The sequence below is a fragment of the Bubalus bubalis genome, chromosome X, assembly GCF_019923935.1.
Source record: "Bubalus bubalis isolate 160015118507 breed Murrah chromosome X, NDDB_SH_1, whole genome shotgun sequence".
Lineage (NCBI taxonomy): Eukaryota > Metazoa > Chordata > Mammalia > Artiodactyla > Bovidae > Bubalus > Bubalus bubalis.
This window is the reverse complement of record NC_059181.1, coordinates 66864081-66880955: the sequence shown is the minus strand read 5'-3', so window position 1 is coordinate 66880955 and position 16875 is coordinate 66864081. Positions and strand designations below refer to the sequence as shown.

Genomic DNA, 16875 nt, shown 5'->3' with positions numbered 1-16875 from the left:
CTTCGCGACCCCATGAAGCGCGCCATGCCTCCCTGTCCATCACCAACTCCAGGAGTTCACCCAAACTCACGTCCATTGAGTTGGTGATGCCATCCAACCATCTCATCCTCTGTCATCCCCTTCTCCTCCTGCCCACAATCCCTTCCAGCATCAGGGTCTTTTTCAATGAGTCAACTCTTCGCATGAGGTGGCCAAAGTACTGGAGTTTCAGCTTCAGCATCAGTCCTTCCAAAGAACACCCAGGACTGATCTCCTTTAGAATGGACTGGTTGGATCTCCTTGCAGTCCAAGGGACTCTCAAGAGTCTTCTCCAACACCACAGTTCAAAAGCATCAGTTCTTCGGCACTCAGCTTTCTTCACAGTCCAACTTTCACATCCATACATGACCACTGCAAAAACCATAGCCTTGACTAGACAGACCTTTGTTGGCAAAGTAATGTCTCTGCTTTTGAATATGCTATCTAGGTTGGTCATAACTTTCCTTCTAAGGAGTAAGCACCTTTTAATTTCATGGCTGAAATGTTCAGCATAGGCCAATCCAAAAAAATAAGAAGTAGTTTAGTGGTTTCTAGGGACTGGTGGAAGGAAAATAGAGTGACTACTAATAAATATAGGATTTCATATTAGGTTGATGAAAATGTTCTGGCATTAGATTGTGGTGGTTGCTCAATTTTATGAATATACTAAAAACCATTGAATAAAATGTTTTAAGGGTTATTTCATGGTATGTGAATTATTTCTCAATAAAAAGTTGGCAGAAGACAAAGGCATGAAAGCTTACATACATTTATGAATGTGTGCTCATGTGCCAACATGAAAGCAACCAAAGAATTGCTCCCTGCTAGATTCCTCTACTTTCGTAGGGGATCTATGGAAGTAAGAGTAGGGAGGATACTGTAAAACTATACAACCCTTCCCCACATCACTTCAACTTCCCTTTTTCGTACTTGATCCAGTGATTTCAGGACCAGGACTACAATAGTACTTGCCAGAACCATGATGATCCCTAAGCAAGAAATTCTGTTTAAACCTTCAAAACTTTATGCCAGGATTTATCAGGTCCTTTTGGGATGGATTATACTTTTGAGAGAGTCAGTTTCTAGGCAGGTTGATAAGAAGTCTAGAGGTCCCCAAGGAGAGAGGGGTCTGGAATTCTCAAGGAGGAGGAAAGGACAAACTTTTTTTTCTCACTCTACATTCCTTATAGAATGTCTTAGTCATATAAAATGTTTTTTTTTTCTTTAAGCCTGGAACTGATGATTACACAACAAACAACTCAGTTTAAACTCTGTACTAGGGATTATATAACAACAATGTATCCTGCTTGAGGACAGTTTCTCCTTTCTGAAAACCTTCTGACTAATCCTATCTTAGAATGCATATTACACTGGGTCTGGGAATGGGTCTGGTAGGATCTTTCTATTGTTAAATTCTAATCCTGTTATCCTAAAATTTAAATTGTGGGAGTGGGTATGGTAAAATTTTTACAACCTTGAGACATTCTTTTGATTAATTGTAATAACCAATTTAAAAAAGTATATAACTCCCTTGCTAACACTAGCAAAGGAGGCACTCTCCATCCCCCTTGTGATGTCTATGTCAGAAGCTTTCTCTGTCCCTTTTCTTACTTTAATAAAACTCTGCTACACAAAAGCTCTTGCGTGATCAAGCCTGGTCCCTGGTCCTGAAACTAAATCTTCTTCAGAGATCACGAATCTGACACCATTCACCGTAAGCTATCATTTTCAACCCCCTACTGCAAAACTGGAATTGACAATGACTGCAGCTGTATTGCCTAGTGGCCAAGATAGCCCACTAGTCTTTTATCTGTGTAACCCTACTCTGTATGAATGGAAATGGACTGAAAGGAAAGCATTTGCTAGACTTACTGTTGTTGCTAGCAATTTGAACCAACACTATCACTGAATCTAACCTTCCTTCCAAAGATGGGAAGGTTTGGTTTAAAATCAATAACAAATACAAAGAAGGAAAAATAGCAACTGACGGTAAAAGAATGAATAAATGGCTTAATGGAACAAGAGGGGTCCAACATTACACTGGTTCTTCAAGAGAGGTTCAGAGGAAGAGAAAAATATTTATGCACACAGACTGGTATAATTATACAGATGCCCAACACAGGATGAAGCTGTATATGTGCCCAGACCAGTCCCATTTTGGACCTTAACAAGGTTAAATAGAAACCTGCAAGTGTGAATGGTATTACTCTGAGAGATATTCTGGTCATGTGCTATGATGATGAACAGTATCAACTGTTAATGGCTGAATGGAACTCTATTAATGTACCAGTATCTTTTGATTTATAAACAATATCATTTAGGAAGAAACTTCTAATAATTATGCTCTACTAAACTATCAAATCATGCACCATACAGCTACTGGAAAACTGATCACTGTGTTGACTGTAAGCTTTGGTCACCTAATATTTATGTTCCTGGCTATTATGGACAGAATATAGCAGGTGCATGCCTATGATGCTAAAATGTGCTGTGCATATCCTAGTTTCTGTATGCGTAAAGCTATTAAATAAAATAGAAACAATGGGTTTTTGATAGGAATAAGGTAGTAGGCATCGTAGTGTTAGCTTGTGTCCCCACAGGAAATGACCCTACCTTGAGGCAAGGAGGGCTTGGGGAGGCCTTTATGGCATACTTGGAAAAGGAAATGGCAACCACTCCAGCACTTTTGCCAAGAAAATCCCATGAACAGAGGAGCCTGGTAGGCTATGGTCCATGGGGTTGTGAAGAGTCAGACACGACTGAGCGACTTCACTTTCACTTGTCACTTTCACGCATTGGAGAAGGAAATGGCAACCACTCCAGTATTCTTGCCTGGGGAGTCCCAGGGACAGAGGAGCCGGTGGGCTGCCGTCTATGGGGTCGCACAGAGTCGGACATGACTGAAGTGACTTAGCAGCAGCAGCAGAGTAAATTACATCTAGGTGTAACTACTATCCATATAACCTTAGTAAGAAGGACCCAACACTTTCGGGTACAAAATGTGTTTCCTAGTCACACTCAGGCAATTAGTATACAATGGCAACAACATGCCTGGTAGACTGTTCCATAAGATAGAAGATATTGGTCATGATACAGAAGAGAGCTGTAGGAGAGACAGGTGCCAGTTTAAGCATCAAAACACAAACTCATTTCACTTTTAATGAGTGGCAAACAGAAGAAAAAGTTGTGTTAGTGAGAACAGACCAATCAGCAGGGATACTCTTTCAGAAGAAAAGAAAAGAAAAAAAAAAGAATGGGAATCAGCCTGGGGAGATGATGGAGCTTTAGTGAACTAGAGTGAGCAGATTCAATGAATAATGCTGTGCAATGCTAGGCCTCAAGGTTGGGAAAAGCCTTGCACTCTAATCCTCAACAGGGTCTCTTGACAATTTAAAAACAGACTGAGCCTGAATCAGCAATGGATCATTGACTCCAGCTAGGGCACATTTCTAGAAACATTTTAGACCTTCAGACTTATGGAAGTTCTCTGGGGGCAAAGAGTTATTTGCATTGATGTAACTCTGCTACCCTTCATCCCAAGAATGGATCAAAATAAGATATACCCTGTAGTGTAGTTATAGCAGGAATCAGAACTATACTGAATCACACTCTTCTACTTGCTGTAAGAAAGAGACAGGCCCTGCTACACAACAGCACACAATGGAGACAGTCTCAGTAAAAGCATGGGAACTACAAAGAGATGACTAGCTTTGTTTCCATATTAGGGACAAAATTCATATGTTGACCCTAACCTCCAGTAACTCAGAATGTGACTGTATAGGAGACAGGGCCTCTAAAGAGGTGATTAAGTTAAAATGAGGCCATTAGCGTAGCCCTTTCCAAGTGGCGCTAGTGGTAAAGATGTAAGAGATGCGGGTTCGACCCCTGGGTCAGGAAGGTCCTCTGGAGGTGGGCATGGCAACCCACTCCAGTATTCTTGCCTGGAGAATCCTATAAACAGAGGAGCCTGGTGGGCTACAGTCCATAGGGTCTCAAAGTGTCAGACATGACTGAAGCAACTTAGTACATATGTATTATGACTAGCATCCTTATAAGAAATGAGAGCATGCAAGTGAAGACATGGGATGTGTACACACAGAGGAAAGACCATGTGAGGATAGAGGAGGCAGCTATCTGCAAGCCAAGAAGAGTCCTCAGAAGAGACTAAACCTGCCAACAACTTTATCTTGGACTTCTAGACTACAGAACTAAGAAAATAAATTTCTACTGTTTAAGTCACTTAGTCTATGGTATTTTGTTATGGCAACACTAGCAAATTAATACACATATAACTTAGAACCTGGAAATTACCAAAATCCTGGCCAGTTGCAACAATCAGTTCAGTTCAGTCAGTCAGTCGTGTCCGACTCTTTGCCAACCCCATGAATCGCAGCACACCAGGCCTCCCTGTCCATCACCAACTCCCGGAGTTCACTCAGACTCATGTCCATCAAGTCAGTGATGCCATCCACCCATCTCATCCTCTGTCGTCCCCTTCTCCTCCTGCCCCCAATCCCTCCCAGCATCAGAGTCTTTTCCAATGAGTCAACTCTTCGCATGAGGTGGCCAAAGTACTGGAGTTTCAGCTTTAGCATCATTCCTTCCAAAGAACTCCCAGGGCTGATCTCCTTCAGAATGGACTGGTTGGATCTCCTTGCAGTCCATGGGACTCTCAAGAGTCTTCTCCAAACAATAGCCACACATAATAACATCTTGTAAGTGGATAAAGGCCAGTTATGCTGGAAAGTATAAAAGATACTTCTCTGATTTTTACTGGCATGTGGAAAGAAACAAAACTGGACTATAACCATAGTGTGAAAGAGTTTAATATTAGCATTGCTGGTAAGATTCTATTACTTCATATAAATATTGATAAGTTTATGTATTGGGAAATTAAATTAAAGACTCCTTAGAATGTGGTATCAATGGAAACCGATTGGTGTTAAAAGGAACTAGATGTAGTTAACATCAGTTAATTAATGTGATTCAATGAAGTTAATTAATGTGATTCTACACAAGTTTATCATAAGGTACAAATAACTATCAGGTAAAGACAAAGTAATACAAAAATATGGAGATTTATATAATGGTTTTATAGGATGGACTAGTTGTTTCTTCATGTCTATCAGTACCTCCATGCTGGGCATATTCATGTTAATATATTACTGTATATTTTATATAAATGCTATTCTAAATACAGGTACTAAGAAAAATACCATCATTTTCCTGTAAGTGAGCCAAAGATCAAGAGCGCAAATTTTGCAGGAAAGAGTTAACTTAGCAGGTCTTAGGTGCTCAAAATTTGCACACTCCCTAAAGAGTTTATTTTCATTAAAGGCTCTTGTCCAACTACTAGGAATTGAGCTCTTAGAATGTTTTAACTCATAGAACTGTTTCTGTACACTCGGAGCTTTGAAACACACTATACCAATATGTCTAGATGGTCTGTGTAAGTAATGTGATTTATGGTGAACATTTGCTTTTCTTAGGTGATCTGTTTTGCAAACTGATCAATCATGCAGGCACTGGGTACCTATGTGACCAAATCCCAATAAAAACTCTGGAGTCTTAAGCAAATGAACTTCCCTGGTAGACTACACTTTGCACACATTATTCCATCTATAGATAGAGGAATTAAGTGTATCCTGTGCAGTTCTACCAGAAGAGGACTCTTGGAAGCCTGTACCTGATTTTCTTCAGACTTTAGCCCATGCACCTTGATGATTGTGCTTCATATTGTTTTGCTGTAATAAATCATAAACATAATGAATTCTGATTCCTAATGAGTTCTGAGTGGTCTGGGGGATCCTTGACATAAGCACACATCAGTTCAGTTCAACACAGAAATACCCAATTAACATAAAAGAAAGCAGTAATGGAGGAATAGACAAACAAAATAAGATATATAAGACATATAGAAAACAAACAGCAAAATGGCAGATGTAAACCCTACTGGCACCCCACTCCAGTACTCTTGCCTGGAAAATCCCATGGACGGAGGAGCCTGGTAGGCTGCAGTCCATGGGGTCGCTAAGAGTCGGACACGACTGGGCGATGTCACTTTCACTTTTCACTTTCATGCATTGGAGAAGGAAATGGCAACCCACTCCAGTGTTCTTGCCTGGAGAATCCCAGGGACGGTGGGGCCTAGTGGGCTGCCGTCTATGGGGTCGCACAGAGTCGGACATGACTGAAGCAACTTAGCAGCAGCAAACTCTACTTCATTACTAATTGCATTAAATATAAATGGAAGAATAACAGCAGATGTATTAATAACATGCAAGAAAGATGGTGAAGCAACATCTTTATGCTAATGAAAGAATAAAAAAAAAAAACTGCCAACCTAAAATTCCACACTGGCGAAATATCTTTCACAGCAGAGGTGAAGGAACTTCCCTTGGCCATCCAATGGTTAAAATGCCACACTTCCACTGCAGCAGGGCATAGATTAGATCCCTGGTTGGTGAAGTAAGATCCTGCATGCTGCATGGCACAGCCAAAGAGTGAAAACAAAAAAAAGCAGAGGTGAAATGAAGACTTTCTCAAACACCCAAAAGCTGAAAGACTCTCTTACTAGGAGACCTGCACTATAAGAAAGATTAAAGGAAGTCTTTTGTGTAGAAAGAAAAATAATATGTGAAACCTGAATCTATACAAATAAATGGAAAGCACCCAATATGGATAAATTAAAATGACTTTTCCCCTTATTTCTTCTTACATAATTTTAAAAGATAACTGTTGAGAGCAAAAAATAATAATAACACATTGCAGAGTTGAACATGTGTAGAAGCAAAATGTATGACAATAACAGCACAAAGGCTGGGGAAGGGGGATTGGAAGCATTTTATGTTCTGAAAGGTGAAATAGATTGTGATAAGTTAAAGGTATATATACTATAAACCCTAAAGAAACCACTAAAAAAGCATTATATCTAATAAACGATTAAAAAAGACAAAATGGAATCATAAATATTCAATTAATCCAAAGAAGGTCAAAAAGAAGACAAAGCAAATAAAGAACAAATGGGACTTAACAGAAGGCAAATAGCAAAATGGCAGATTAAAACCAAGCATATCAATAATAATGTTAATTAAAATGATCTAAACACACCAATTTAAAAAGAGATTGTTGAACTGGATTACAAAAAGAAAGAGCTAACTCCAGGCTTCCTGAAGGAAACCCCGGGTTAAATATAAAAACATAATAAGTTAAAAGTAAAAGAATGAGAAAAAATATACCATAAACTATCAAAAGAAAGCTGGAATGTTTATATTAGTAACAGCCGAAGTAGATTTCAGAACAAAGAATATTACCATGGATAAAAGGAGACATTTCATAATGACAAAGTGTCAATCCATCAAGAGGACAAAACAATCTCAAAAGTTCATGCACTTAACAACATAGCTTCAAAACATATGAAGGAAAAACTGATAGAATTGAAAAGAGAAACAGATGAATCCAAAATTTGTCTGAGATTTCAACACCACCTCTCAATAATTGATGGAAGGAATAGACAGAAAATTTGTAAATAAATCAAAGACCTGAGCAACACTATCAATCAACATAACCTAATTGACATTTATAGAACACTCCATGCAACAACAGTAGTTATACACATACTTCTAAAGCACACAGGGAAGATTTACCAAGAGAGACTATAGAATGAGCCATAAAACAAATAATTTAAAATTGAAAAGGATTCAAATCATATGAAATGTATTCTCTGAATTAAATTAGGAGTCAATATTGAAAAGGAATCTAGAAAATCCAATAAATATTTGAAAATTATATAGCACATTTCTAAACAGCCTTAGGTCAAAGAAGAAATCAAAAGGGAAATGAAAAAGTATTTTGACCCAAATGAAATGAAAACACATTTCAAAATTTGTGGGGTGTAACTAAACCAGTATGGGAAATTTGTACCATTAAATGCTTACATAAGAAGAAATGTCTGAAAAAAAAAAAAAGGAATGTCTGAAATCAAGTTGTGGCCACCAGACCAGCAACATGGGTATCACCAAGGAATTCACATATGCAAGTCCTTGGGCCCTACTTCAGACCTACTGAAACAGAAACTCCAGGCGTGAGGCCCAGCCATCTGTGGCCCTCCAAGTGATTCTGCAGGACGTTCAACTTTTGAGAAACACTGATGTATACTGCTTCTTGTTTTTATTGTGTTAGGATTTCTTCAACACGGAGTCTACAGTTTATACTGTGGTAAAGTTCATGTCATTAAAAACAATATATTTTTGGATAGTCTGCTAATTTTTTGTCATTTACAAAACTTCCTGGGCTCAAAGAGTCCTGGCAAGTGATTGTGCTGTGCTTAGTCATTCAGTTGTGTCCAACTCTTTGCAATCCCAAGGACTTCTCTATCATGGGGATTCTGCAGGCAAGAATACTGGAGTGGGTTGCCATGCCTTCTCAACCCAGGGATTGAACCCGGGTCTCCCGCATTGCAGGCGGATTCTTTACCATCAAGCCACGAGGGAAGCCATCAGGCAAGTGATTAATTCTACAAATAATGCTTCATTTGTTAAAAAGATCCAAACTTCAGAAGACATAGTTACAACTGTTTTTGAAATCTCCAGGGGAAATGTAACACCACTGAACAATTCCTACTGCCTATAGTAGGAATTCTCTTCATGTTGGAACAAAATATAATCAATTACCAATCATGTATAGTGAAGAAAAGGAACAAAGACATATTAAATTTAAATAGCTGATAATATAAAATTAATTTGCTTGAAATATGGTTTTATAACTATATTCAAATATGAATTTGTCTCATGTTCTAGAAAGTCACTTCTAACAAAATATTGAAACCCTAATATAAGCACTACCTCAGAAGCACTGATGCCTACAGTGGTAAACAGCATCTTTCCAACTAATTCAATGCATCAACCTAAAGAAGCTCTGGTCTCTATCTAAATTTGCTGACTCACATCTTTCCTGGGATAAGGAGAGAAAGATTTTGGTTTCAACGCACTTCAGTTACAGCTTCTGCTAATCAGGAAAAAAGGAAATCCACATTGTATCAAAATATTTAACTGACAAATATAGATGATAAGAATATGAAAGCAACATTTGCCTTGGAAGAATTGTAATATGGGTAATCTATTAATCTTGGTTTGTTATGACAGTATTCAAAAATAAAGGGAAAAATATAGTGAAGTGCTTCTAGACTCCAAAGGGAAAATGTAATCCATTCTATACCAGTTTTTCTTCCTTTTCCCAAATCTTTGCTGACTTCTATCAGCTTTGGTTTTCTGTGAGTATGGTTTCAGTGTGTCTGTCCTCTGATGCCCTCTGGCAACACCTACCATATTACTTGGGTTTCTCTTACCTTGGACGTGGGGTATTTCTTCACGGCTACTCCAGTAAAGCGCAGCCACTGCTCCTTACCTTGGACGAGGGGTATCTCCTCACCACCGCCCTTCCTGGCCTTCAACATGGGATATCGCCTCTAGGCCCTCCTGCACCCGCGCAGCCACCACTCCTTGGACGTGGGGTTGGTCCTCCTGGCCGCCGCCCCTGACCTCAGATGTGGGGTAGTTCCTCTCGGCCGCCACCCCTAACCTCGTACATGGGGTAGCTCCTTCCTGCCACCACCCCTGATCTCGGACTTGGGTAGCTCTTCTCTGCCGTTCCTGCGCCGTTGCAGCCTGGCACTCTCGGCCGCTGCCCCTTACCTCGGACGTGGGGTAACTCCTCTTGGCCACCGCCCTTCGGGTATGGGTTCCCTCGGCTTCTGCCCCTGAGCTCGGACGTGGGGTAGCTCCTCTCGGCCGCGCTTAGTGCGCCGGTCGCAGCCGCCGTCGCGCTTAGTGCGCCGGTCGCAGCCGCCGTCGCGCTTAGTGCGCCGGTCGCAGCCGCCGTCGCGCTTAGTGCGCCGGTCGCAGCCGCCGTCGCGCTTAGTGCGCCGGTCGCAGCCGCCGTCGCGCTTAGTGCGCCGGTCGCAGCCGCCGTCGCGCTTAGTGCGCCGGTCGCAGCCGCCGTCGCGCTTAGTGCGCCGGTCGCAGCCGCCGTCGCGCTTAGTGCGCCGGTCGCAGCCGCCGTCGCGCTTAGTGCGCCGGTCGCAGCCGCCGTCGCGCTTAGTGCGCCGGTCGCAGCCGCCGTCGCGCTTAGTGCTGCGATTCATGGGGTGGCGAAGAGTCGGACACGACTGAGCGACTGAACTGAACTGAACTGATCTGCTTTGGTTCTTTTTAAGAAACTGCCTGCTACTCTTTTCGGGTTTTTTTGTTTATTTGTTTTAAACAGAAGCCACAACAGCTGCCTATGGGACTATGGGAGTATAATCAATCAAGTAATCAACCAGCCACCACTGTTAAAATGTTTTAATATCAATGTAAAATGAGATCAGGATTTTACAAGCAAGTTTCAGAATGTGAACAGCGATTTCTAACATGATTTCTCTTCTTTTCAGGAGCCTAAATATAAACACATATAAGTCTTAGGATTTTTTTAATATCAAGGTATTTTTCCCATTTTAATACAACTATAATTGACAAACATGCAAAATAACTAAGCTCCAAATCAAAGACTTTTAGTAGAAACATCCAAGTGAAAAATGAAGCATTCTAATTTACTTATTGGCCATAAACTCAGCAAGAAACCATCTTTCCTCCCATATCTCAGAAAAACCACCAACTAATTTATTTCTAGTGCATCAATACCATTAACACTATTTAGCCCTCCTTTGTCAGCATCCAGATATCCCTGGTTCAGACTAAGTAAATTAATGTCACAGTTCCAGTGCTGGAAATGCCCTACCATCCTCTTCACTGCATTACACTGACAAGGCACCTACCAATAATGCATAGGGTAGGAAACGAGCCTCGAAGAACATAATGGCTTGACTGAAGAGTGCCAATTGAGTGAGGATATTAGTGGAAATGTAAAATTCTAGGAGGTATTCTTTTTTCATTCTCTCCAAGTTACCAACATGTATAGTACCACAAAGTAAAGAGTAGGGGAAGGTAACAACAGCCACATACATGAAATCTCCCTAGAACTAAAAGCAAACTAAACAAAATGCAAACTATAGTGGGCCAATGAACTGACTTCCATTTGGGTTTTATCTGTGGCTGCAAGAAACCTCTAAACTGAGGTTCATAAATTAGGCAACAGTTTCAATGCACTGAGGAATCAGCAATTTGTATAAGAGCATTATTAAAGCATTTTCAGAGTTGTATGTGCTTCATTGTTGAATTTGGTACCAACGGTCAAGAAATAACTAAATAATAATAAAAAAAACCTCAAGTATTTCCTTTTTACTATACCTACTTCCAAACATTACAAAGTATCTTTAACACAATTTTCTATGTCATCCCTTAAGTGAATTAGCCAAACTGGTAGAAACTCAAAACATAACTGTAATATTACACAGAAGAATAATTTTCCTTCAATAACTTAGTCTGTTCCAAAGTATTTCTGTCCAAAATGTGTAGGTGCAACAGGATGAACTTCAGTAGTTAAAATTGTGATCTCTGGAAACTCTTGAATGATTGATTTGGCACCTTCAAAAATAAAAGAAAAATTGTCATTATGGTGGGATTTTTTTTATAACATTACCTAGAATTCAGTAATTTTATGGTCAGTCAATAGGTCTACTACTGACAGAAGACAGAGAGCAATAACCTTTGGACAAATAGTTAGACTTGGTTAATCTCTTATTTATATAATTTCTGATACCTGAAAAGTTTTTATAGTAGTCAGACTATGTTTCCACCCATTCACTAATAAATTCTTAGAATCAAACTGTTTTGTATTCAATACATGAAAAATATATTCAGTTATAGCAACTTTTCCCCTAACGAGTCGTTTGTTTTATTTTAAAGGCAGCTGATAGAGAGAATACAGTCCTTCTGGAAACAGGATCATACATTAGATGATGGTTTCTCAATTGGAACACTGTTGAAACAAGTGCAAAGACTTTTTTATTATATCACAGAAAGCTACTTTTTGAGAATTTATAACTCTAGCCTGGGCGGGGAGGAGGTGGAGGAGGAAAGGACAGAGACTAGCTTGGATCCCAGTCAAACTAAAAAGCCATAGCAAGGATGCTACAGAGTAAGATTTTTTCATCTATAATGTCAAAGAATGAGTATCCTATTCTACTAACGCATATATATGGAATTTAGAAAAATGGTAACAATAACCCTGTATGCAAGACAGCAAAAGAGACACAGATGTATAGAACAGTCTTTTGGACTCTGTGGGAGAGGGCGAGGGCGGGATGATTTGGGAGAGTGGCATTGAAACATGTAAATTATCATATGTGAAACAAATCGCCAGTCCAGGTTTGTTGCATGATACAGGGTGCTCGGGGCTGGTATACTGGGATGACCCAGAGGGATGGGACGGGGAGGGAGGAGGGAGGGGGGTTCAGGATGGGGAACACATGTACACCCATGGCGGATTCATGTCAATGTATGGCAAAACCAATACAATATTGTAAAGTTAAAAAATAAAAAAAATAAAAAATAAAAGAACTAACAGTTACTTTTCTACTCCCAAAGACAGAAAACCCAATAATTATTTGGTGATCTCAAAATTTACAATGCTACCTCTGTTATATAGACAGATGACCAAGCAAATCAGCCTTTGTAACCATCAACATTTGAACTACAGGTAATTATTCATTATGAAATAGCAAAATAATCAATGGCCTACTAAGTGTGACTCTCTCAAGTGGTTTTTCTGTAGCCTCTTCATGGTTGACTGAGATACGGAACCTTTGGAAATGAGGAAATGCTCTAACTAGAAGCAACACATTTCTCTTATGAAACAAATACAAATTCATTGTAGAACATTTGGAAAATAAAAAAAAGCTTAAAAAATAACATAAGTCACTTAGAATTCCACCACCCTAAGATAACCACTATTAATTTAAAATAAAAATTGAATTAGTATTGTGCATCTGTCTAGCCTCTCATGTTGAGGAAAGACTTATTAGGTTTCATGTTAAACCCAAGTCAGATTTTGGTAGTCATAATAATTTGTATTAGTCATCTCTAAATTTGGTGATGACATTTTATCCTATTCTAATGCTGTTGTGTTTCTGTTGTTTTGATTGACCAAATTTTTTTATTGTTGCAATGATGTCAAAACGTATCAAATTTTACATTTTAAATATGTGATATATTGTATGTCTATTATAGCTCAATAAAGTTGCTAAAAATAGATTGATCAAACGTGAGGAAAACTGTAAGCAGGTCCTGGATATGACCTTCCTATATGTAAAGCTAAAGTCACTCCTTTTCTGACTCTTAAAAAAGTCTGCAGCCTAACTCATAGTTCTGCAAGTCAACAGAAGATTGTGGTGATGGCTGAGTTGTCAGCCTCACTAAAGCTATCGTTCATTCTGCTCCTACATTTAGATTTTCTGACATCATTAAATATTTTTTCAAAAACATGATTTAACAGTTTTATAATATTACATACAGTTGATCCTTGAACAACATGGAGGCTAATCCACATATAACTTATAGTCAGCCCTCTGTATCTGTAGTTCCTCTACATACATGAATTCAACCAACCATGGATTGTGTTGTACTATAGCATTTACTACTGAAAAATATCCATGTATAAGTGGATCCACGCAGTTCAAACCAACATTGTTCAAGGGTCAACTGTATATTTATTTAACTATTTCCAAGTAAGTCACTTATATACTTTCAGATTTTTTCTTACATGAAAATGATAGTCTCTCCAATGACTATCTGAAACACTGAATTTCTACATGCCTTTATGATTTTTTTTAGGATACTTTCATAATTGTCTTAGCTTATATGGCAAAGAAACCCAGTGTCTTAAATTAGGCTTACTTCTCTCAGTAAATGAAGAATACAAGTTCTTTCATCATGCCCTTTGAGCAGAAGGCTAAGTTTAAAAACTTCTGCTCTTTGCTTCATACTACAAAGCTTACTTCAGAAAGACCACAGGGCTAGCTAGAACCTTGATTTTCTTGCTGTTTGAGAGCATTTCTCAGGCTCACGTGGGAAGCCAGAGAAATAGGGACCTTTCAGCCACCAGCAAGCTCTACTCAAACAGGGCCACTATGAAAACAATTGCAATTCCCTTCAGTGTGGTTAGTTCATACTTTTCCATTTGAATTTGAACAACATTAGAATGGTTGAATGGTGTAAAGTATTACAACTAAGCTTAGAGATGACAAACACAGGTTATAATTATCAAAATTCAGTTAGGAATTAATGTGAAAGCAAATGAACTTTTCTTCAGGATGAATGGTTGGACAGATGCACGCTTAACCACTCCATGACCATCCAGAGCCCCAGCTGCTGCCTCTTGTTGAACTCACCATGAGGAGTGGAGAACAGACTGAGTAGGATAATAACACTAGGTTGAACTCCATGTTCTATGAGAACCTTTACAGCTTCAATTACAGTATTTCCAGTACCTGAAATCAAATGAAAATCAAATGCATTGGCAACTTTAACATTCATCTCAAAATACCTTTGAAGTTGCTTCAAAGTAAAAGCAGTTTAGTAATCTAACATAAGATACTCCTAGATAAAGCTTCATTTGAAGACGCCCATTTTTTATAAATGATGTTATTTTCAACAACAGACATAACCCACGTACTTTACAGCTTTCAAATGCACAAGCCCTAAATTCATTCAGTATTTGAGATATCAAATGTAATACCCACCTGCTACCCCCAACTCTAGGATCTGAGCAAGCATAGGAAAAGACTAGAATAGGAGAAAAAAATATTACCTCCAAAGAGAATGAATCCTTGAGAAAACCATTGCTATACTCTGAGCTAGAAAAGGGACATATTTTAATATATATTCCGTCTTCTATGTATTTTGCCTCATTAAATCTTTTGCTTCAATCTGTTAATCTTAAAATAGAAGCTTTTTGGAGCTAATAAAGTTTGACTAATGTGTATTTTCTTATTACACAATAAAAATTCCCCAGAGAACTGCCCAGGGCAACTCCAAATCCAACTGAGAAAAACAAAAAAAGAACACATTTAGAAACAGTTTCATTTTTAAAGAAGGGTACCTAGAAGGTAGGCACTAAGCTGAATTTTAACCTTAATCAAAGGTTACAAATTAAATGCAAACAACTCACTAAGAATTGGATACATCAGAAGGACTTTTCTTCTGTAAATGTCTGGGGGGAACTTGGCATAATATACTTTGGCTCTTTGTGTCTCCTCATCACTCTGAATCAGGATCTTTCCAATTCGTATGGATCGACAGCAGTCTCGTAAACCTTGTTCCATTGCCTCACCTTGAAGTAGGAAACAAAAAAGAGTGATTAAGAGTAGATAGAGTGAAAGTCTGAGAATAAGCCAAAGAAGAGCTTGTGACTATTATTAACACAATAAAGACACTGTCAAAATGGAAGCAATTCTTCTTAAGCTAACAGCTTCCACTTCTGATAAAACATGATTTTATACTTAGTTCAGGTCAATGAAACTAGATTAAGGGCTGGTCAACGAAACTAGGATAAGCTAACTTTACTGCTGGCTTACAAGTTTTAGAGTTGTCATGCTTCCATGATTACAGGTAATAAAGCATTTAAGCTGCTCTCTGAACTTTTCTATATCAGGAACATTTTAATTCTATTATTTTAAGGACACTGTATTACTTTCATCAGACAAAAATATAAAATATTATGGAAGAATGAGGGCTGTAGACCAAAGGCTCTCCATTTAGATCAAGCTGACATCAAGAGATATCATGTAGCCCCAGCAATGACTTCAATGGCAGAGGCTTGGCTGGTAAACAGTGCAAGAGTAATATGCTGTTCCCTCTTCCCCCAGAGATCCAGACCAAAACCACCATTATCCCCTTGGTTTCTGAAGGTAAAGCTATTTTTGAGTCTGAATTCATTTAAGGAAGTGTTTGCTAAAAGTCAATCATTCTCACATCATCTTCAAGATTTTAGGCCACATGAAAATTCTTCTTGTACAATTATTTACTTAATATTTTTCTTTAAATTAATTATTTTTGTTTACATTTAAGAGGAAACTGTATATCACTAGTGAAAATATAAAAAGTTTCTTTCTAATAGATATGGAAATAAACCAAGAGCTACTAAAGTTAAAAACACCCTCTCTATGCATCACTCCAAGGTCGTTTGGTATACACTAGGGGTGCGAGGACCATGCTGTTGCCTTTAGGGCAGAAGCTGGACTAAAACAGAAGAAATTGTGCCTTAAAAGTCCATCTTCATTGTCTTTACCAGTTTTAAAAGGTTGAACAGCATTGTTCTGAAAATCCTATCATTACTTAAGAGCTACTTTCTATTTTAAAAAAAGGAGCTTAAAGCTCCTATTTTATTTGAGATACCCAGTTGTTCACAAACAGAACTTCATAGCCAGAGAAGCAATGGGAACGTTTATATGTGAAAAAAAAAAAAATCCGGGGACTTTCTTGGTGGTCCAGAGATTAAGACTCCACACTCCCAGTGCAGGGGGCATGGGTTCAGTCCCTGGCAGGGCAACTAAGATCCCACATGCACAAGGTTCAGCCAAAGGGAAAAAATCCATCTGTTTCCAATGCAAGCAAGTGAGGATTCTACCATACCCTGGATCTTGTACAAAGAATAATTAATGAATTAAGTTGCTGAATGGAAATAATCATCCCCATGTAACAGGTATAGGTCCTAGTTATAGGCATGTGATTTTGCTGCACAAAGGTTAATTTACAAGGGCAACTGGTTGGACTCAAACACAAACACATTAGACTAGCAATTGGAAACACTTAGAGTTAATCACAGTTAAGTTCTTTTGCCTACATAATCACATACTCATCAAACATAAAACTAAAAATATTAAACAAGCCATTCAGTCCAGCTCCTGACAGGGTAGGACTG

General features: G+C 38.7%; 1 protein-coding gene across 2 annotated transcripts in view; it reads right to left on the bottom strand.

Annotated features, from left to right (window-relative positions):
- Positions 1–10343: 10343 nt before the first annotated feature.
- UPRT (uracil phosphoribosyltransferase homolog) overlaps positions 10344–16875 on the bottom strand; it is a 30452-nt gene continuing 23920 nt past the window's right edge. For both annotated transcript variants that reach the window (XM_006068273.3, XM_044936580.1), the window contains exons 5-7: positions 15124–15285; positions 14345–14443; positions 10344–11540 (exon numbers count right to left, since the gene is read on the bottom strand). In XM_006068273.3, the coding sequence (XP_006068335.1) occupies positions 11434–11540; positions 14345–14443; positions 15124–15285 (368 nt within the window). In that variant the 3' untranslated portion in view covers positions 10344–11433. The remainder of the gene's footprint in view (positions 11541–14344; positions 14444–15123; positions 15286–16875) is intronic.